The sequence below is a fragment of the Pygocentrus nattereri genome, chromosome 16 (assembly GCF_015220715.1).
Source record: "Pygocentrus nattereri isolate fPygNat1 chromosome 16, fPygNat1.pri, whole genome shotgun sequence".
Taxonomy (NCBI): Eukaryota; Metazoa; Chordata; class Actinopteri; order Characiformes; family Serrasalmidae; genus Pygocentrus; species Pygocentrus nattereri.
The window spans coordinates 2,792,138-2,815,833 of NC_051226.1; the positions used below are offsets into that span (position 1 = coordinate 2,792,138).

Sequence of the window (23,696 nt, forward strand, 5' to 3'; positions counted from 1 at the left end):
AAGTTGGTTTTAGTCTGGATATTAAGCTGAATGTGGAGCTTTTATCCCCTGTTATATAATCTGAACAAGCACAGAAAATGAAAGCCAAAAGTTTCAACCAGTGAGTTTAGGTTGAGATTGTGGAATTTCCTGTGCCTCACTGAGTAAGGGAACGTCTAAAAAGAGCAAAAAGTGCACGTTTGTTATCTTCCCTACTGAAAAAACAGTGGGGTTTATGCTAGTCTAGGGTGGTCTAGGTATTTGGGTGACTACTGGCTTCCATTCACTGTTAGACACAACAAAAACACATTAAAGGGTCCATAACATGTAAAACTGAATTTTCCTCATTTTCTGTGAAAAAGGAAGTGTGTAAACACTGTAAAAGTTTCAATAAAACACTCCAGACCATATATGGAAACTATGCTGCAAAAACAGCCTGTTTGCTTATTTTGTGACATCACAGAATACAACGTGTGTACATAGATACATCTTCAGCAGTTGGAAGACGGTTTTGTAAAATTAGATTATGACCGTCTTGGTCAAGAAACCCACACAAACATTGTAAGTGGGTTTTTCTAGCAGAGTTATTACAAGCAAATACTGAGAATTTTGAACAATTTAAGCTTTCCATGCTTGAGAGAGAAAGGGAACGCCTAATAACTGCCCAATGTGGACAACACAGTTTTGCCACACAAGGCTGGGATACAGGAAATCAGAGTCTGTTTCAATTCTCTATTTAACTGTCACCCACTTCAACTGACCCCTCATAGTAGTCACTCCTACATTACACAAGTGCCCACCAGCAGAGGAAGTGACCGTAAGAAGCGGACTATTCAATGGGAACACACTCGGTTCACTTAGCTAATCAGCTAGCCATTCAAACTTTGCAATGCAAAATGTTTTCAAGACATTTGAGTGTAGTGTACACAAAATGTGGGAGCAGCTGCTTTGTCTGGAGTACCGGCTGTAGTGTCTTTCTTTACGATATTGTTAGTAGGGCTGTGTTATGTGGACACAGAAGTCAGACGAACGTGGATAAGAAGACAAACCAGGTTTAATAACGCAGTGCAAAGATCGGGGTCAAAAACAGGCGAGGGTCGAATACCAAAAACACAGGCAACCAAAATCCAACCAGAAGACAAAAATCCTAGTCAATAAACAATCCAAAAAGGTCCAAGTTCAGAGTCAAAAAACCAGCCGGTGAAGGTACAAAAAGGGCGAGATCCAAAGGCAAAGTCCAAGAAACAAAGATAGGGTCATAACAAAGAATCACAGAGACACAGAGAACCTTGAACAAGGGCCGAACCAGAGCTGTCGAGGCACTGGACCGATGAGGTCCCATCCTGAGAATGTCCGAGACGTGCTGGCAGAGAGCAAGACAGTTGCTGGACTGGACCAGGGAGACCCCTGGGACGAGGAGCAGGACTCCTTGGGTTGCGGCTGTGGAAGTCCGCAATAAGAGCCGTATTGCAGCTGTCCTCTGCATCTCCTGTAGTCCAGCAGCCTATGGACAGCATAAACTGCAGCCCTGTCTATCACCTCTGGTGAGGGTGGTGTGACGTTTGGCAAGACCTCGTCCAATGACCCTGAAACAGCAGGTTTTAGAAGAGATACACGAAATAATTTAGACACTCTAAACTGAGGGGGTAAGTCTAGGCAATAGGTAACATCATTTATACGTTTGACTACCCTTAAAGGCCCTATAAATTTGGGCCGAAGTTTCCTACAACTTCCCTCTGGTAGTTTGAAGTCCTTCGTAGCCAGCCACACACGGTCCCCTGGATGATAGTGTCAGACCCCAATGCCGATCAGCCTGTTCTTTGCTCTTCCATAGAACCTCTTCGATCCTTTGGTGGGTCTTCCCATACTTGCTCACTGCGAGTCATCCAGTCGTCTACTGCTGGTACATTAGTTTGTACCCCAGCCCAGGGCACAATGGGCGGCTGGTATCCTAGGCACACTGAAAGAGTGTCATACCTGTAGCGGAGTTAGTCAGAGAATTCTCTCAAGAAACTCTCAAGAATTTACCCAATTCTTGATTTACCCTTTCACATTGTCCATTAGCTTGAGGGTGGTATCCTGAATTAAGGCTAAACGAACCCCCTAAATGTTCAAAGAAAGCAGTCCACACTTGGGAGGTGAATTGGGGTCCTTGGTCTGAAAGGATGTTCTCAGGTATACCAAAATAACGAAAGACCTGTTGGAATAGAGTCTCAGCTGTCTGGAATGTGCTGGGAAGTGCTGGAAATGGAATGAACTGTACTCCCCTTGAGAACCGATCCACCACTGTCATAATAGTGGTAAAACCCTGAGATTCGGGTAAATCAGTCACAAAATCAATTGCGATATGGGACCAGGGGTGGAGTGGCACAGGAAAGGGCATTGATTTACCAGCTGGGAGTGTTTTAGGGGTCTTGCATTGCGAATATACTGATCAGGAGGCCACCAGAGAATGAATGGCCATAGATTCCCACCAATATTGTTGTGTAAGACGTTTGTAGGTACGAGTTTCCCTTGGATGTCCGGAAGCTAAGGACGAATGAGCCCAAGTGATAAGTGGCTTGCGAAAGTTTACTGGTACATATATCTTTTCAGGGGAACATTGAGTAGGTATAGATATTCAGAGTGAATTTCACACAAAACTTCAGCATTAGGGCTTTCTATTGACGTTGAACCAAAGGTTATTTTGGGAGTACAGAGACAAGATTGCATACACCATCTAGTGACGGTGTGTTCCAGAATTTTCCAGAACCAGAAAGGACATGGTTTCTCTATGTAAGACACTGGTCTGTTACTTGGAAAACAAATCCTTTTCCCATGGGTCCTCCGTCTAATGCTGCCACTGTAAGTCAGGTTTGAAGCTCCTTGAGTGGAGCTTGTAACTGTTCCACTGTCTTGATGTGTATGAAATTCCCTTCTGTTCCGGAATCGATCAGGGCTGGAGTAAACTCCACTTGCTGTCCGGAGATCGGTGCCTTGTGTCTTGTGTCACGGCTTGACACTCATGCACTTGGTGTCCAGCTTTCCCACAATACAAACACATTTGGTTGGTGACGCGATGTTGCCGTTCTTCTCTGTACAACCGTGCTGAATCACATTGCATCATTTCGGAGGTATCAGCATTTCTCAGTTCGAGTCTCATTCTGGTTGGCTCTCTAGTGATTTTCTTCTCTCCCTTAGTCTTACTCTGGTGGTTGATTAAATGATCAAGTTTGATGGCTAGCATGATGAGTTGATCCAGTTTTAGGTCATCATCCTTACTTGCTCAGGATGTCCGCATTAAGTTCTTGACAAAAAGCTACCAAAAGGGCTGCCTCGTTCCAGCCACTGCTGGCTGCTAGCGTTCTAAATTTGAGGGAATGAGTCCAGCTAGCGGGAGCCCATTCTAAAGTCTTGCCAGCGAGTCTGAAGACTATAAATGCGATTTCCGCTTGATCTGAGCTAACTGGAGTGTTGTCAAAAAAAGACTGAGCACTGAAGCAAAAACCCTCGACATTTATCAGGGTCCCCACTGAACTTATCTGGTTTACTTACTGGGAAACCGACATTGAAGGACTGTTCTGCTGAGGAAGCCATTCTCTAACGAGAATGGCTGGTGTCTTCCCAGAAGAATTCCCTGTTCTGAACAAAACCTCTCCATTTTTCTCATTTTTCAGTTTTTGACATAATGTGAAAGTACCTGTGGTCCTATATATTGTGTGTAAATTACTCAATGAATGAACCAAAAGAAATGACCCAAAATTACTTGGAAAAAACGCCTGGTTCCATTGACTAACATTAAAAGTAAAATATTTTTTTTCCTTCTCCTGTAATGTTAGCATTTTGGAGATACAAGGCTTTGATCTGACATTATATATATATACACAGTACTGTGTGAAAGTCTTAGGCACCCAAGACACATTTTCAAAATCTATTTGTGTAGTTTGTGTTTATTTGTTGAGAAGTGTTAATATTTGAATAAAAATGGATAAATATTAATAATGATATATATATATATATATATATATATATATATATATATATATATATCAGTATAATATAAATAGAGTTTTATTGTGAGGTAAATCTAACCACTGGTTTGTGCTGGTGAAGGTGTGATGGTGTAACTCTGCCAGGCACTGGCACATTTCCTCTTTTCAGTGTAAAATGACAATGTGTCTCAATACAGGACTGTATGCTGAGAATCTATACAAAGTTGTGTAAAGTGTTTCAGAGGCTACAGTCATTACACCAGGGGCATTAGGACATGTTACTACCCTCAGTTACATAACAAGGGTTTGCCAAACTAAGAATCACGTCTGAGCCTGTGCTGAAAAAGAGGCAAGTCTTGACAAGTGAAACAATTCCAAAGTGGTTGATTTTTTAAATCCCTCCACTATGAATGGATTTTACTACAGGACACACTAAAACTCAGCTCACTGGCGTCACTCAGTCATTTTAAACTTTTAATATCAAACCACCTACAGACAGCCTGTACCTGTTTTACTTAATCATATTTATTCGTAACTTTTATTTTTGTGTTAGTTCTCCTTAGTTCTTTATCTCTTTATTTATTTATTTCCTCTCATTTTATTTTTAATAGTTTTTTATCATTACTTTTTAAAATTCGTGATATTGTATTATTACCTTACTAATTTCTTATCTACTTTTGATCTTGATTTCTTATAATTTAAATCTCAAGTTCTATTTTTATCTACTTTTATCTTTTATTCACTGTTATTTTAAATTTTCTTTTAATATAAAATGATTAAATGTAGTTATTATTTTCTTTGTCATGTCAATCCCTGTTTTTGTAAATGCTCGGCTACATTGAAAATGAGGGTTGCCCTCGATGTACTTCCGAGTCAAATAAAGGTTGATTGATTGATTTTAAGGCCAAAAATCTCCTCAAATCTATCATAAAACAGCGTCTCAGTCATCAGGCAGTGAATCCATAACTAATCCATGTATGAACCTTCTGTGAGGAAGCTCTTAGAGGGGGACGTCTGGTTCCTATCACCACCACTGTGAACAGCTCTGACTCTAGAACAATAGATGGATACCAAAGGGCCAAGTGGGTCACAGCTTCGGCAGTTGCTGAGGCAAAAACTCGGGTGTGGGAGGAGTTCAGTGAGGCCATGAAGGAAGACTATCGACAGGCACCGAGAAGGTTCTGGCAAACCGTCAGGCGCCTCAGGAGAGGAAAGCAGTTCCCAACCAACACTGTATACAGAGGGGCTGGGGGGCTGACCCCAGGGAAGACCCAAGACATGTCAGACAAAGAGGAGACCCCGAGGAAGACCCAAGACACGTTGCAGGGATTATATCTCTTGACTGTCTTGGGAATGCCTCGGTATCCCTCCAGAAGAGCTGGAGGAGGTGGCGGGGGAGAAGAAGGCCTGGGCCTCTTTGCTTAGGCTGCTGCCTCTGCGATCCAGTCTTAGATAATATATAGATATATATATAAAATATATAATAAAGGGAACACTAACACATCCTAGATCTGAATGAATGAAATATTCTCATTGAATATTTTGTTCTGTACAAAGTTGAATGTGCTGACAACAATCACACAAAAATCATCAATGTAAATCAAATTTATTAACCAGTGGAGGCCTGGATTTGGAGTCACACACAAAATTAAAGTGGAAAAACACACGACAGGCTGATCCAACTTTGATGTAATGGCCTTAAAACAAGTCAGAATGAGGCTCAGTATTGTGTGTGGCCTCCACGTGCCTGTATGACCTCCCTAAAATGCCTGGGCATGCTCCTAATGAGTCTCCTGAGGGATCTCCTCCCAGACCTGGACTAAAGCATCCGCCAACTTCTGGACAGTCTGTGGTGCAACGTGGCGTTGGTGGATGGAGCGAGACATGATGTCCTAGATGTGCTCAATCGGATTCAGGTCTGGGGAACGAGCGGGCCAGTCCATAACTTCAATGCCTTCATCTTGCAGGAACTGCTGACACACTCCAGCCACATGAGGTCTAGCATTGTCCTGCATTAGGAGGAACCCAGGGCCAACCGCACCAGCATATGGTCTCACAAGGGGTTTGAGGATCTCATCTCGGTACCTAAAGCAGTCAGGCTACCTCTGGCGAGCACATGGAGGGCTGTGCGGCCCTCCAAAGAAATGTCACCCCACACCATTACTGACCCACTGCTAAACCGGTCATGCTGAAGGATGTTGCAGGCAGCAGATCGCTTTCCACGGCGTCTCCAGACTCTGTCACGTCTGTCACATGTGCTCAGTGTGAACCTGCTTTCATCTGTGAAGATCACAGGGCACCAGTGGCCAATTTGCCAATCCTGGTGTTCTCTGGCAATTGCCAAGCGTCCTGCATGGTGTTGGGCTGTGAGCACAACCCCCATCTGTGGACATTGGGCCCTCATACCATCCTCATGGAGTCGGTTTCTAACCGTTTGTGCAGACACATGCACATTTGTGGCCTGCTGGAGGTCATTTTGCAGGGCTCTGGCAGCTCCTCCTGTTCCTCCTCGCACAAAGGCGGAGGTAGCGGTCCTGCTGCTGGGTTGTTGCCCTCCTACGGCCTCCTCCACGTCTCCTGGTGTACTGGCCTGTCTCCTGGTAGTGCCTCCAGCCTCTGGACACTACGCTGACAGACACAGCAAACCTTCTTGCCACAGCTCGCATTGATGTGCCATCCTGGATGAGCTGCACTACCTGAGCCACTTGTGTGGGTTGTAGAGTCCGTCTCCTGCTACCATGAGTGTGAAAACACCACCAACATTCAAAAGTGACCAAAACTTCAGCCAGAAAGCAGAAAGGTACTGAGAAGTGGTCTGTGGTCCCCACCTGCAGAACCACTCCTTTATTGAGTGTGTCTTGCTAATTGCCAATAAATTCCATTTGCACAACAGCTGTGAAATTGATTGTCAGTGTTGCTTCCTAAGTGGACAGTTTGATTTCACAGAAGTTTGATTTACTTGGAGTTATATTGGGTTGTTTAAGTGTTCCCTTTATTTTTTTGAGCAGTGTATATACAGAATAAAAGAATAAAACATCCTGTACAGAGAGCAGTGTTGAAGGGATATCAGACAGAACAGTTATTGCACTTGAAGGCATGGAAAAATAAATAAAGCTTATTTAAGGCTATTAATGTAATGCAACATAATACTGAACTACATTTTCCATATTTGTATTGCATCATTGTATTTCAGCATCTATGGATTTAACTTTTAATTCACTTTTTAATTCTTTAATTCTATTTAACTGTGGCTATAAATCTAATCTAATCATATGCCAGTGTCATTGACAACCCTTCCTTCCCATCTAGCTAATCTTTAGGGTTTATTGTCCTTAGCTGTGTGAAAGGGTTAACTTTCCTTTGGCCTGTCTCTTCCCCAGTGACTAACATGTATTAATAAAATCAGACACTGCTGAGGGTGCAAGGGTGTCTGCCCTTTGTGCATACTTACAGGCTGTTAATAACTATTGTTCCTCTTTTATTCTGCAAACCACTTGCACTTTTGACTTACTGGATTTTGATGTTGAACTGAGCACATCCAGAGATGGAGAAAAACAACTCCATGTATGGACCAGCAGGTTACGACATATGTTAGAATGTGGTCGGGCCCTTCCTGGCTGCCTGCGTGCACGTGGGACGGGCTCTCTGTGTTTATATAGAGGGGACTGCCCCTTCTTCTGTGTGCTTTGTGAATAAAACTCTCATCTCTCTACGAGAGTGTTGTTCATTATTGCATCGAGAGCTCTCTCTGTCTTGGGACTTAGTAGGATTGCCGAGCTGGTTTATCGCTTCATTCTCTGGTTTCTGAGGGAGAGCACTGTTCTAGGAGACCCTTCCTAACCAGTAGCCAGTGTGCCCAGTTTGAAATCAGGTCCAGAAGACAAGGCCATTGATCAGGTATAGCACCAATGTAGTTAAGGATTTAAAGGCTAGGTGTACGTCACAGTGTTGTACACAACGTCACAAATACATTATAAGGCAATATTTTTAACTCATGGTGAGCATATCTATAAAGAAATTCAATTCTCTGTGGTGTCCCACAGGGCTCTGTATTTGGGCTGCTTTTATTCTTTTTTTTGTATTGAAGAATTTCAAACCCTTGTAAATCCAGGGGATGTAGTCTGTTGTCTGTTTATTGTTGCACGCAGGTACCAAACACACACAGCTAGGCCATAGGACATCAGGCTAATACAGTTATATAGCTGGACTGATGCCAAGAATAGGCCCAGCTCATACAGAACAAGTAACAGGTGTGACAAAAACGACTATATAGGGATAAACAAGAATAGACAGAAGAATGTTCTAAATACAGTCACAGTACCGGCACAAACAATACAGAATATGTAACACAGATATAGCACAATGCAAAACAATAAATTCCTTCAGTATGTTGCAATAAAAAAACATGTGAAGAAAAGAGTTTAAAACACAATATTTGATAATGAAGCATGAGTTCTAATGCACTACTGGTGTCCTTCTCTCTTTTTGTTACAGATGCGTTCCAGAAAATCCTCTCAAAGTTTGGCCAAGTGGATATATTCTGCAATAATGCAGGAATCGTCAATGAAAAACAGTGGGAGAAAACAGTGTCCATAAACTTAGTAAGACTGCTTCTCTGACTTATTCTATTACTGACTACTATTATACTAATATAAATATTAATAAGTCTAGTCTAGGTTGTTCTACAGGGCACAAATCACGGAAAACTTTTTTCCTTCTTGAAATTCTACCCTGTTTCCAAAAGAAATGAAACACTATGCCAAATGTAAATAAAAGCTGAATGCAATGATGTGCAAATAATTTAAATCCTATATTTAATTGAAAATACAAGATATGAAGTTTTTTTATATGCTGATTTTGAATTGGTGCCAGGAACACATTTCGAAATAGTTGGGACGGGGGGCGTGTTTACTGCTGTGTTTCATCACCTCTTTTAACAGCACTATGTTTGGGAACTGAGGACACACTGCTGTAGTTTTGAAAGTGAAATGTTTTCCCATCCTTGCTTTTGTTGCCAGGCTCAGGCCCATAGGAATCGTGCACAATATGATATCATATCAGCGAATGGCTGTATGATGGCAGAAGGTGGTCTCTCCCTCTCTCTCTCTCTCTCTCTCTCTCTCTCTCTCTCTCTCTCTCTCTCTCTCTCTCCCTCTCTCTCTCTCTCTCTCTCTCTCTCTCTCTCGACAAGGAAAACCAGCAAAGGAAGTGAATGTGTCATCAGCCTGTGGTGCAAGAAATGACTTGTACATGTTCAATGCTATGAAATGCACAAAACCGTTTGTAACTCCAGAAAATGCATTTCCACATCACATTCACATCTGAAGTCTAGCCTGTATTCATCTTAATTTCCCTAAGTCTGAGATCCTCTGTATTGAAATTAAGACTGTAATACGATTATCTTCACTTCTTTGTCTCAAATAACCATCAACAGAAAAGAGACTGCTTTTAGCCATAAAGCTGATATTGCATTTCTAAGGCCGAGTTGTTTCTTACTAAGAACAAATATTTGGAACACACATCACAATAGTAAAAGCTTAGTACAAAGAACCTCATTGTTTTCATTGGCGCTGCCATTTCAGAACGAGCTGTTAACAGATAGCTAAGTAAACGTTGCTTTCACAGTTGCACAAAATGACTAAAAAAACTACTTTCTAAGCAATATCTCTTATGTTATGAGTACATTCTTTGGATTTTCAGAAGAACACAGAATTACAGAAAATATAGATGAAAAACAGAGTTCGTTTCTGCTACTTTACAGGCTAGAACCACTCTTTTGTTAAGCTCAGCTGGCACTCGCATTTCTCAAGTTACCGCATTCGCTCAATAAAACTTCACAAAGACGCGCCTTATATGAACTCTGGTATGACGCAATGCTTCCTGAACATTTTAGCATACAGTTGAACTACTTCAAATGTATAAAAGAGTATTTCATACCTTTTACCCACGCAGCCCATTTTCCTGTCGGTTCAACCGAAATAAATTTAACTCCCTTGACTTAAAAGACTAAATGATTTTATATTCTCAGCTCTGTCACCAAAAATAAGCAATAGTGTACAAATGTTCAGAATAAACAAAATGTAATTAAGTCAAGTCAAATAAATAAATAACAAAAAAGCTTGAAGGTCCCTATTTTACTGAAACTAATAAAACTAAAACAATTTTTCAGTCCTCTACACTTTATATTATCACCCATGCCATGTACACTAATGACCCCCCCCCATACCATTAGAGACACTGGATTTTTTATCTGTACACTGTTGACAAGCCAAGTGGTTCCTTTCCCCTTTAGCACAGAGGATGTTGTGCATGATTTCCAAAAAGAATTTCACATTTTTATTCTTTGGCTAACAGAACACTTTTCCACTTCCACTCAGTCCATTTTAAATGAGTTCAGGCCCAGAGAACGTGGCAACATTTCTGTTTTTAATACAGTACTGCCTGAGAGCCCAAAGATCACGGCCAGCCAATACTGTTTTTTGGCCTTTTCCCTTGCATACAGAGATTTCTCCAGATTCTCTGAGTCTTTTAATAATATTATGTACCATAGAAGATGAAAAGCAGAAGTTCTTTGCTGTTTTACTTGGAGAAACATTATTCTTGAATTGTTCCTCTATTTGCCCGCACAGTCTTTCAGCGAGTGAACTTCTCCTCATCTTTACTTCTGAAAGACTCCGCCTCTCTGGGATGCTCTTTTTATACCCAGTCATGTCACTGACCTGTTGCCAATTAACCTAATTAGTTGTAGGCTGTTCCACCAGGTGTTTTTGTTGCCCCTGTCCCAACTTTTGGAAACATGTTGCTGGCATCAAATTCGAAATGGGCAAATATTTTTCAAAAAACAAAACTTCTCAGTTCCAGCATTTGATATGTTGTGTTTACACTATTTGCACATTTTGCACAGCATCCCAACCTTTTTGTAAGACTTTAATGTCCTGTTTAAGTGTCTATACTGTTTACATCTAGGTTTATATGGTCAATAAATGGAAAATAAGCTACAAAAAATGACAATTTTAAATTCACCATAGTTGTGAGGTCACAACCATGAACATTCAGCCCATTCAACTTTTGACTTATAGAAAGTCTGACTTAGAACTTTTGACTGAAATAAGTTTTAATTAGGAGAACCTTTGACTGTATTAAGTAAGATTTGGGAGAACTTCTTGAATTTGAAAAAAGTTTATTAGGAGTTCATTTGTCCTTGCCCTTCCTGGATCGGGGCCTTGTCGTGGTGGATGGGCTTGTGTGGTCTAGGGATCTTCAGAGCTATGTCGTTGGGAAGACCCAGACTAACACGATCCAAAAAACCCACCATGAAAAACGGGCACAGAACAACGTGTACCCTACTCGAGATAGGGTCACCGGGACCTACCCCTGGAGCTAGGTCTGGGGGTAGTGTCCCCCAGCGAGCGCCTGGTGGCTGGGCAGCCCATGTAACCCAGCCGGACTCAGCCTGAAGAAGCAACGTGGGGGGACCATGTGGGCCCACCACCCGCAAGGTCCAGCAAGGGGGAGGGGTGCAGTGCTGCACAGGCAGTGGGAGATGGCAGGGGGGCCCTTGGCGGCCTAGGCCCTTGCGGCAGAAACTGGCTCTTGGTACGGGGAATGTAACCTCATTGGGGGGAAAGGAGCCGGAGCTTGTGCAGGAGGTTGGGGGGTACCATATAAATATCTTCTTCTTCTTTTGGCTGCTCCCTTTAGGGGTCGCCACAGCGGATCATCTGCCTCCATCTTGCCCTATCCACTGCCTCCTCTACTTTTACACCAACCATATCCATGTCCACCTTCACTACATCCATAAACCTTCTCACTACATCCATAAACCTTCTCCAACCTATCTCCAAACTGCTTGACTTTCACTGTCCCTCTGATCTGCTCATTTCTAATCTTGTCCATCCTTGTCACTCCCAATGAAAATCTCAGCATCTTCATCTCCACCACCTCCAGCTCAGCCTCCTGTCTTTTAGACAGAACCACAGTCTCCAAACCAGACATCATAGCAGGACGCACTGCTGTCTTGTAAACCTTCCCTTTCACTCTTGCTGCTATCCTTCTGTCACACATCAGCCCTGACACCCGTCTCCACCTACTCCATCCTGCCTGCACCCTCTTCTTCACCTCTTTTCTACACTGTCCATTGCTCTGGATGGTTGACCAAAGATATTTGAAGTCATCCACCTTCACCTTTCCACCTGCCTCCCTCTCATTCTCACACATGTATTCCATCTTGTCTCTACTGACCTTCATTCCTCTCCTCTCCAGTGCGAACCTCCACCTCTCCAGATTCTCTTCCACCTGCTCTCTACTCTCACCACAGATTACAATGTCATCTGCAAACATCATGGTCCATGGAGCCTCCTGCCTGACCTCATCTGTCAACCTTTCCATCACCATTGCAAACAAGAAGGGGCTCAAAGCTGATCCCTGATGTAACCCCACCTTCACCTTGAAACCATTTGTCACTCCAACTGCACACCTCACCACTGTCTCACTATCCTCATACATGTCCAGCACCACCCTAACATACAGTACCACAGTTCCTCTCTTGGCACCCTATCATATGCCTTCTCTAGATCCACAAAGACACAATGTAGCTCCTTCTGACCTTCTCTGTACTTCTCTACCAACACTCTCAACGCAAAAATTGCATCTGTGGTACTCTTTCTGGGCATGGTTTGGGGTACCATATATATATATATATATATATATATATATATATATATATATATATATATATATATATATGTATAGAGAGAGAGAGAGAGAGAGAGAGAGAGAGAGGAAAGAGGTACCATAGAGATATAGTTGGGCTCAGCTCCACCCAGTGTCGGCTCTGGAACCAAACACCTTGATAGGGGTTGGTCCCTCTCCTACTCAGGGGCTGCACAGGGTGAGAGGCGCTGGGCTTGAGTGGGGATACTCGAAGTCCCCGGCTGGTGGCCGTGCAGTTGGAGTTTGTCCCGGTGGATGAGAGGGTCGCCTCAATGCGAATTAAAATTGCAGAGAGGAAAACTGACTGTTGTGTGTGCTTATGCACCAAACAACAGGTCAGAGTATTCGGCCTTCTTGGAGCGAGTGGGTGGGGTTCTGGAATAGTCTTACTCTGGGACTTCAATGCTCATGTTGGCAATGACTGGGAGACCTGGAGAGGCGTGATTGGGAAGAACGGCCTGTCCGATCTAAACCTGAATGGTGAGATGTTATTGGACTTCTGTGCCAGGCATGGATTGTCCATAACAAATACCAAGTTCGAACACAAGGATGTTCATAAGTGTACATGGTACCAGAACTTCTTGGGTCAGAGGTCAATGATTGACTTTGTTGTCATTTTATCTGACTTGGGACTGTATGTTCTGGACATTCGGGTAAAGAGAGGTGCTGAGCTGTCAACTGATCAACATCTGGTGGTGAGCTGGATCAGATGGCAATGAAAACTGATGGTCAGACCTGGTAGGCCCAAGCGAATAGTGATGGTGTGCTGGGAACGACTGTTGGAGGCCCCTGTTCAGAATTATTTCAACTCCCACCTCCGGGAGAGCTTTTCTCATGTCCCGGGGGAGGTAGGGGACATGGAGTCTGAATGGACCCTGCTCAAAACCTCCATTGTAGAAGCCGCCAGGCACAGCTGTGGCCAAAAGCTTGTGGGTGCCTGTTGGGGCGGTAACCCAAGAACCCCCTGGTGGACACCAGTGGTGAGGGAGGCTGTCAAGCTGAAGAAAGAGGTCTTTAGGACTCTCGGCTCAGCAGAGAGGTACCGACGGGCAAAAAAGGTGACTGTCGCAACGGTGGCAGAAGCACAATCCGAGGTGTGGGAGGAGTTTGGTGAAGCCATGGAAAAAGACTTTCGGTCAGCTTCAAGGAGGTTCTGGACAACTGTCCGGCGACTCAGGAGTGGTCGGGGTGGCTGCGCCCAAGCTGTATTTGGCAAGGGTGACGAAAAACCCTGACTTCAAATGAGGATATTGTCAGTCAGTGGAAGAAGCACTTTGAAGAACTCCTTAATTCAGGAGACATGCCTCCCTCACAGAAGTCAGGGCCGGAGGCCTCTGGTGTGTCAAGCTCAATTTCCCTGGTGGAGGTCACTGAGGTAGTTGGCAAGCTCTTCAGTGGCAAGACACTGGGGGTGGATGAGATTTGTATGGAGATGCTTAAGGTTCTGGATATTGTGGGACTGTCATGGCTCACACGCCTCTGCAATATTACTTGGACCTCAGGAACAGTACCCTTGAACTGGCAGACCAGGGTGGTAGTCCCCATTTTTAAAAAAGGGGACCGGAGGGTGTGTGCCAACTATCGGGGTATCACACTGCTTAGCCTCCCTGGGAAAGTCTATGCCAAGGTGCTGGAAAGGCGACTCCAACCAATAGTTGAGCCTCAGATTGAGGAGGAACAATGCAGATTCAGTCCCTGGAACAATCGGCCAGCTTTTCACCCTCTCACAGATTGTTGATGGGACATGGGCATTTGCCAACCCAGTCTACATGTGTTTTGTGGATTTGGAGAAGGCTTATGACTGTGTTCCCTGAGATATCTTGTGGGAGGTCCTCTGGGAGTATAGGGTACTGGGGCTACTACTCCGGGCCATTTGATCTCTGTACTCCCAGAGTGAGAGCTGTGTTCATATACTCAGCATTAAGTCGGACACTATCAATATTAGCATTGGGCTCCAGCAGGGTTGTGCCCTGTCTCCACTCCTGTTCATGATATTCATGGACAGGGTGTCAAGGCATAGCCAAGGTCAGGAGGGCATTATGTATGGAGGCCAGAGGGTGGCGTCTCGGCTGTTTGCAGACGATGTTGTTCTTTTGGCTGAATCACATGGTTGCCTCTAGCGCTCACTGGAGTGGTTTGCAGCTGAGTGTGAAGCGGTTGGTATGTGGATCAGCACCTTCAGATCCATGAGTACATGGTCTTAGCTGGGAAAAGGATGGCATGCCCACTCAAGATAAGGGGAAAGGACTTGCTCCAGGTGGAGGAGTTTAAGTATCTCGGGGTCTTGTTCACGAGTGATGGGAAGAGGGATCGTTAGATCGGCCGCAGGCTGGGACAGGCGGCAGCAGTAATGTGGTCACTGTACCGGACTGTAGTGGTGAAGAGCTGAGCCATAAGGCAAAGCTCTCTGTTTACCGGTCGGTCTACATCCCGACCCTCACCTGTGGTCATGAGCTGTGAGTAATGACCAAAAGAATGAGATCGCGAATACAAGCGGCGGAACTGAGCTTTCTTCGCAGGGTGGTGGGCTACACACTATTTGATAGAGTGAGGATCTCGGCCATCCAGGAGGAGCTCGGAGTAGAGTCACTACTCTTCCGAAATTGAGAGGAGCCAGCTGAGGTAGTTCGGGCCTTTTATTCGGATGCCCCCTGGACGCCTCCCGGTGGGTGTGTACCAGGCACGGCCTACCAAGATAAGGCCCCGGGGTCGTCCTAGGACCCGCTGGAGGGATTACATCTCCAAGTTTGCCTGGGAGCGGCTTGGAGTCCCTGGGAATGATCTGGAGGAAGTTGCAGGGAACAGGGTCATCTGGGATTCTCTGCTCTCCCAAGTGCTACTGCGACTCTATCTGGATAAAGCGGCGAATGACAATGATGATGATGATGAGGAGTACATTTGACTACACAAAGTTTGAGTTAGGAGAACAGCAGTGACCTCAAGCACTGTAAACTCTAAAAACTGTTGCCTTGTAATTTGAAGCTCATTTTAAGTTAAACTCACTGTTGCTGGTGTTGTTGTTGTTAATCAGTGTGGGGTGGTGAGGGGAACGTATCTGGCGTTGGAGCACATGAAGAAGGAGAACGGAGGACAGGGCGGAGTCATCGTTAACATTGCATCATTAGTAGGTACACAAAGTTAAATTATTCAGGAAACTTTCGAGAAGGAGAGAAAAGAGGAAACAAATGTTAAAACTCTTGCCATAGTAAACAGAATTTCAGCATTTTAATTTCTTTTTTGCTTGTAAAAAATGTTACAGTGAATGGATTAGAAAAAGGCTTGAATTATTACCACAGTTTTAAATGAAAAGTTGCATTTTACATCATAAATCAAATTTTTTTCATGTAATTTATAATGTAATTGTAGTAAAAACAACAGTTTTTGATAAAGAAGCTTACACCTTCCTTTAAAATCCGTAGCTCTGTTTCTGAGCATTTTGCTTTTGTCGCGATTGGTCCCTCCCAGTCTTCCATGTGCTTTAGTTTACTTATGGTCTTGTCCATGTGATACCTTGTTTTCATTCTTCCCTGTACCGCCCCCTTGTTTCCAGACTCCGCCCTTGATTGTTTTCACCTGTGTCTTGTTAACCCTCGTTGTTTCTGTATTTAAGCCCAGTGTTTTCCCCTGTTAGTTTGCTGGTATTGTATTGCATGGTGTTTGTTTTTGTGGCCTCTGTTGTATTTTCCATTCTATGCTGTGTTTATCCTGAGTTCCTTTTCGTCATGTCTGTCCTTCGTTCTCTATGTGTTGGCTCTGTTTAGATCCTGATTCTGGATTTGCCCCTAATAAATCTCACTTCTCTCAGCATGTGCGTCTCCCTTATTATCGCTCTCTAGCATTACAGCTTTTCTTTCTTTTTTTTCATGTTGTGAACTCTGATTGGCTTTTGCATTAAAGCAGTGTTAAAAAGCCACAGACTAATCACAGCAGCAGTGGCTTTAAGAATAGCCCTTATTTACTGTGCTGCACATTTTGCGTCTGTTACTGCTGAGGTTTATGAATCGGGTCCAGAGTGCTTTTAAGAGAACTTTAAGCATGAAATTTCTGTGTTAAGAAATGAACCGACTAAAATCTCAGGTGTTATTTGAGTTTTATTTAAGATGTTCACAGTGCAGCTGTGTTCTAACCCTGTGCTCATGCTTTTCTGTTCTAGGTTTGCTTCCACTGGCCCAAACTCCAATCTACACTGCCACCAAGTTCGGAGTGGTGGGCTTCACGCAAGCTTTAGCTGTATGTCCTCTTCCCTTCTTGTATTCTGCTGTTCTACTGTTGACCTGTCTGTCCCTCTGAGGATCTGTAGGACCCTGAAGATCACCCTTTTGTCCTTCTTTAGTTCTTTCTCATCTCTCTTTTATTTACAATAGCAGGTTCTCCAGTTGCTTTAGTTTCAGACTAAAAGCCTCTTTCAGATGCAATTATGCTTGGAACACTGCACAACTGCATCAGTGCTTCATGTGTATGAAGCATTTTTCAGTGATCTCAAACGCTCTCTGGAGGGGTGAACTGCAATATATCAACACCAGACAGACAGAGTCCTCCTTTTAGCTACGTTTAAACTGAAGGCGGTGCTTTTGTGTCATGTTTGCTCTACAGTATCATCAATTCGCCGTGTTGTGTGAGTGACGGAGTTGCTTCATGTTAGCCAGCTGCTAAAAACAGCTAACCTGGGCAGCTAACGTTCTCCCGCTTTCCAATGCCTCACAGCTTCCTCAGTTTACTGTTGTTTAAATGAGGGCTGTAACTCACATGAACCACTTCTTTCTTTCACATTCGATGCTTGTGAATACACTAATACTAAAACACGACCAAGCGCTGTAACCGTGCTGTAGTTGTGAGGAGCTGAAGCTTGTTAGGATGTACGGAAAGAGGTGAGTTCACTGTAGGTCAGCACAGCTACGCCACTGATCTGGTCACTCACACCCAGTCACAGGAGAACAGATTGCCGGTCACTCCACTCAAACGGGGAATGTATAACTCCACATTTCACATGTTGCTAACGTATATTTTACTTGTCAGAGGCGCGCCCTCTCCTGGCGACTCCTTCTCTTGCAATAGAAAATGCCACCAGGGCTTTTGCTACACCATGGAAGTGTGAGAATGGTGAAGGGTTAAATATTTACATCGATGGCTGGCTCGCCATCATAAAGTCTATAAAATCAGCTTAGAATAATTATTGAGAGGTTAAAGGCAGAAATAGGGTGCTGCATAAAGACGAACCTTTCAGACGCTAACCTGACACAGCATGAACGCTGCACACTAAGCACACATGACTCTAATTCAGCTACAGCACTAGTTAGTCAAATTTGTTGATTCTGGGGCTTCCGAATGGCCGTCTAAGTGTGGCCCTTTGCAGTGTATAAGGTAGCCTACTACGCCACCTGAGGAATTTCACCCCAGGAAATATTTCGTGTCACTCGAAACAGCACACAGGTTCATTTGGAATCATTCAATAAGAAACCCTTAGAGAAATTCAGAGACGTGGACTGAGTAGGATTTTCAACATTTAATAAACATGTAATAAACATGTAATAAACCTTGCACTTTGATTCAAGATAAAAATTGCAACTTTATTAATACATCAATTAAAATCTAAATATGCATGTGGGCGCACATAAAAAAAAAGAAGGTAGAGGGCACGTAAATGTTCAATTTAAACAAAACAAAATGAAAAAAAGGAAACAGAAAAGAAGTCAGGTATACTGGCTGCACCCCTTTTTCCCTCCAACAAGGAGATAATACCACCAGGTTGTTGAATCTGGCACTGCTTCAACCCTTCTCACGCCCTCCTCTAGGAACCTGAAATCACACACAAGCACACAACCACACAAGTACCAGGCTTTAAGAGAAAAGTGCACGTGACCAACACATTAACATTACCACAGCATGCAAAGTGTGAAAAGAGGTGTGCCCAAGGAGAGAGGAAGCCTTCCGAAGGTAACCGACTGCGGAACTGCCGCAGACACAGGTACGCTCTAAAAGGAACAAGAGACAGCTGTTAACATCACAGCACTATAAAGCAACCTGGGCTATAAACAACCCTCGAAACTGCAGCCAATATATCGAAAAGTAAAAAAAAGAGAAAAAAAACAAACAAAACAACCTATTACAATAAACCAAAGACACAACAAATCCAACAATAATTCAGTTGGTCCACTAAAAGTGGATCAACAGAAAAAAATAAAGGAAACAATTTTATTTACTAAAAAAAAATCAATTTTATTCTACACAAGACCACAAAGTAAAGAACAAAAGAAAGAAAACAACAAAATTGGATCATAGGCAAAACAGCAGTGGCGCCACTCCAAGGCTCCTTAATTTAGGTCTCTAGAAGCCACCTAGATTCAACTTGGGCGACATCCACACCAGAACCTAATCAAAATTAGTCAATTAAAACAATTAGTAAAATGCTAAGTTAAATCACTTTCAACACTAATAATAAAGAAATTAATAACTACTCAACACGTACCTTCAGATAAAAGTTACCACTCATACGGGTGTATGTTTACCTAAATCAGTATAGGGCAGAGAGGGCTTCACCAGGAACTAATTAAACAATACCATACTTAACACACTACATATATACGTATATTGTGCAAAATATTAGTTACAGCGTGACTTAAAACACCACGAAATGACCAATTACAAACCCACCTGTATTCCGGTACGCCAACGCTCAAACACACCCGTATTCTGGCATGCAGACTCAAACCCACCCGTATTCTGGCACGCCCAAAAAAAACGCAGCGATCCATAAATAAATTATCCACAGATATATAAAATTAGCGTGCTGTCGCACCCAACCATACCTTCAGGAATGTATTCGTCTGCCCAAAACACTCTATGCTGGTGCTCATACAGCCCGTGGCTGCAATGAGAGAGAGAAAGAAGAGGAGGGGTACAGAGCGTACCCGTAGCCTAGCAACCCTCCAAGCGACACCTCCCAGCAGCAAAGCCCCACAGCACAGACACAGCAACTACGAGAAACCCAGGCTTGACGTGCACTGCCTTACCTTTATACTAGTGGAAATAATGCGTTTCACCTGAGAAGCAAAAAAACTACGGTGGCCGTCTACGCCCATACGGTACTTCCAGCAAGCAAACTCTACTGGTTACATAAGCATTGACCCTATCATCATCAGGAGGCTGCGAGTTTGATCCCTGGTGATGCTACCGTTGTCCGTCCGGGGTGCAAGAGAGCACAGTTGGCTTCGCTCTCTCTGGGTGGGCATCACTCAACACGATGCCTGTAGCTGATGCAACAGATCTGGAGGTTATCACTTTCCTACAAGCGCGTTTGGCTGTCTAATGATGTTGCATAAGCGTCAGTTCAACAAGATGCAGAGGAAGCCTGTGTTTGCTTTCATCCTCCTAGTGTTGGTAGTATGGTGTGATTGTGTCCTAACTAGCAGGAGGAATTGGAGACGACTAAATTGGGGAGAAAACTGGGTAAAAATAAAAAAATAAGTTGTGGATTCAGTCAGTGAGGGATACACACACACACACACCTTCTAAGCCGCTTCTCCCTCAGGGTCGCTGGGGAGTGCTGGAGCCAATCCCAGGAGTCATCGGGCAGAAGGCAGGATACACCCTGGACAGGTTGCCAGTCCATTGCAGGGTAGACAGACAGACAGTCTCACTCACACATTCACACCTAGGGGCAATGTACCATGTCCAATTGGCCTGACTGCATGTCTTTGGACTGTGGGCGGAAACTGGAGAACCCGGAGGAAACCCACACAGACACGGGAAGAACATGCAAACTCCACACAGAGAGGACTGTGGTCACAGTGAGAGATACAGCACTTCAGAATTAAGAACTAAACTGAATTCTCAAATGAATCCGCTGAGAACGCAGCTTTAACAGCCCAGCACTTCACTCTTCACTTGCAGCAACTTTACTCACATTCAGCAGAAGCAGTGATGTCCTCACAGCATAATAATTCTACTGTTAAATGTGAGATTACCTGAACACATTTATTAAACATTCAATGTATTTATTCTGTTGTATTATTATTATTATTAATAATAATAATTACCATTATTATTAGAAGTTGCTGCCCCCCCCCCCCCCCACGGGGAAGACTATGTGGCTAGTTGCCCTAATTAATTTAATTAATTAATAAACTCATTTGAGCCTGAGACTCCTGATCTAGGACATATGTCCAAAAGAGATTATTTTCTTTATGGTGTGCCACAGGGCTCTGTTCTTGGGCCTCTTTTATTCTCAATGTTTTCATTGCCATAGATAAAATGACCTGTTTAGATGATATGGAGGTCAATATATCTGTTATTGCTGCTTCAAATCAGGTGGTATGTTTTTCAGACTATTATCTAGAATGTGATTGTGGTCTTTTAAAACATAGAATTTCTCCTTTTTCTCATTATGTTACTATTAGCTTTTGTGTCTGTGTGTCTCCAGCTGGCTTCAGAAGTGGCAAATTATGGCGTCAGGATTAACGTGTTGTGTCCATCCTTGGTACGGACACCCCTAACTGACAACTTCAATTCGGAAGAACAAACCGGACAGTTTATGGGATTAATGAATTTCACACGCTCATTAATGAAGAAGTTCCCTGTTGTAGAGTGAGTTACTGATTTATTGTGTTTTCTCTCCACAATAAAGGAGTAAAACATCTCCTTCTCAGTTTTAACCTCAAAAGCTGAATATTTACACACTGAATATCTAGAATGCTCTCCTATCAATTGCACTGTTTTAGAATGTTCTGCTCTCAATCGCACTATTCTAGAATGCTGTCCTCTCAACTGCACTATTCTAGAATGTTCTCCTCTCAATCACACTATTCTAGAATGTTCTCCTCTCAATTACACTATTCTAGAATGTTCTCCTCTCAATCACACTATTCTAGATTGTTCTCCTCTCTGTCGCACTATTCTAGAATGCTGTCCTCTCAACTGCACTATTCTAGAATGTTCTCCTCTCAATCACACTATTCTAGAATGTTCTCCTCTCAATCACACTATTCTAGATTGTTCTCCTCTCAGTCGCACTATTCTAGAATGCTGTCCTCTCAACTGCACTATTCTAGAATGTTCTCCTCTCAATCACACTATTCTAGAATGTTTTCCTCTCAATCACACTATTCTAGATTGTTCTCCTCTCAGTCGCACTATTCTAGAATGCTGTCCTCTCAACTGCACTATTCTAGAATGTTCTCCTCTCAATCACACTATTCTAGAATGTTCTCCTCTCAACTGCACTATTCTAGAATGTTCTCCTCTCAATCATACCATTCTAAAATGTTCTCCTCTCAACTGCTATATTCTAGAATGTTATCCTCTCCGTCACACTATTCTAGAATGTTCGCCCTCTCAGTCACACTATTCTAGAATGTTCTCCTCTCAATCACACTGTTCTAAAATGTTCTCCTCTCATTCCCACTGTTCTAAAATGTTTTCCTCTCATTCCCACTGTTCTAAAATGTTTTCCTCTCAATCACACTGTTCTACCATGTTCTCCTTCCAATCATACTATTCTAAAATGTCCCCCTCTCAATCACACTATTCCAGAATGTTCTCCTCTCACTCACACTATTATAGAATGCTCTCCTCTCAACCGCACCATTCTAGAATGTTCTCCCATTCACACTGTTCTAAAATGTTCTCCTCTCTGTCAAACTATTCTAGAACATTCTCCTCTCAGTCACACTATTCTAAAATGTTCTCCTCTCAGTCACACTATTCTAGAACATTCTCCTCTCAGTCATACTATTCTAGCACGTTCTCCTCTCAGTCAAACCATTCTAGAATGTTCTTCTCTCAATCACACTATTCTAAAATGTTCTCCTCCCATTCCCACTATTCTAAAATGTTCTCCTCCCATTCCCACTATTCTAAAATGTTCTCCTCTCAGTCACACTATTCTAGAACATTCTCCTCTCAGTCATACTATTCTAGCACGTTCTCCTCTCAGTCAAACCATTCTAGAATATTCTTCTCTCAATAACACTATTCTAAAATGTTCTCCTCCCATTCCCACTATTCTAAAATGTTCTCCTCCCATTCCCACTATTCTAAAATGTTCTCCTCTCAGTCACACTATTCTAGAATGCTCTCCTCTCAATTGCACTGTTCTAAAATGTTCTGTATCACACTGTCACGATTGGCTCCTCCCACTCCATGTGCGTTTGTTTTGGTTTTGTAACTCCGCCCTGATTGTTTTCACCTCACCCTCATTTTCCCTGTGTTTTAAGCCCTGTGTTTGCCTCTTGTGTTCACCGGTCTTTGTTTGATGTCTCGGTCTCTGTTTGTTTTTTGATTCTGGTTCATGTCATATCTGTCCCCCGATCTGTCCATATTAGCTATTTGACCCTGGATTTGCCCTTAATAAAAGTCGCTTACCTTGGCACATGTGTCCGCCTCGCTCTGCGTTACAGTTGTAAAATGTTCTCCTCTAATTCACACAGTCCTAGAATGTTCTCCTCTCAATCACACTGTTCTCAAGTGTTTGTCCTCTGTTCATCCTGTTCTAAAATGTTCTCCTCCCATTCACACTGTTCTAAAATGTTCTCCTCAATCATACTGTTCTAGAGTGTTTGTCCTCTGTTCATACTGTTCTAAAATGTTCTCCTTCCATTCACATAGCTCTAGAAGTTCTCCACTCACAATTGTTCATTTGGTTTATGTTTTTTTTTCTAGCCATATATTACTGTGTTATTATTATTATTATGTGTTTGTGTTAACAGGGTGGAGGAGGTGTGTAAAGGGCTCCTGCTGCTGGTGAAGGATGACAGTCTGAATGGAGCGTGTCTGGCTGTGATGAAAGATGAAGCTGGTCTTGTTTCTTTCCCAAAAGAAATCCCCAAAACTCCAGTAGCTCTGTAACTCCCCCCCCCCCCAAAACCCCCCCAACCCCCCAAAACCCTCTCCACTTACCCTCATTACAATCCCCATCCCGGTCCCCCGCGGCTGGTGGAACAAAGCTCTGTGCCTTTCAGCATTAATCAATGAAAGACTAAACTTGTCCTCGAATTGTGTAACAATCAGAAAAATGTATAAAATAAAAATTTAACTTTT

The 23,696-nt window shown here is 43.1% G+C and overlaps 1 protein-coding gene and 1 long non-coding RNA gene across 2 annotated transcripts in view; one reads left to right on the plus strand and one right to left on the minus strand.

Moving 5' to 3' along the window:
* The window catches only part of LOC108440608 (15-hydroxyprostaglandin dehydrogenase [NAD(+)]-like), a 24,353-nt gene extending 657 nt beyond the window's left edge, over positions 1–23,696 (plus strand). The window contains exons 4-8 of the mRNA XM_037546248.1: positions 8,445–8,551; positions 15,694–15,790; positions 16,816–16,892; positions 21,082–21,245; positions 23,366–23,696. Coding sequence (XP_037402145.1) covers positions 8,445–8,551; positions 15,694–15,790; positions 16,816–16,892; positions 21,082–21,245; positions 23,366–23,504 — 584 coding nt within the window. The 3' untranslated portion in view covers positions 23,505–23,696. The remainder of the gene's footprint in view (positions 1–8,444; positions 8,552–15,693; positions 15,791–16,815; positions 16,893–21,081; positions 21,246–23,365) is intronic.
* Positions 18,381–20,195, minus strand: LOC119265445. The gene is made up of 2 exons (XR_005131651.1): positions 19,469–20,195; positions 18,381–19,382 (listed from the first exon to the last, which is right to left on the minus strand). It is a non-coding gene; the product is annotated as an uncharacterized LOC119265445 (long non-coding RNA).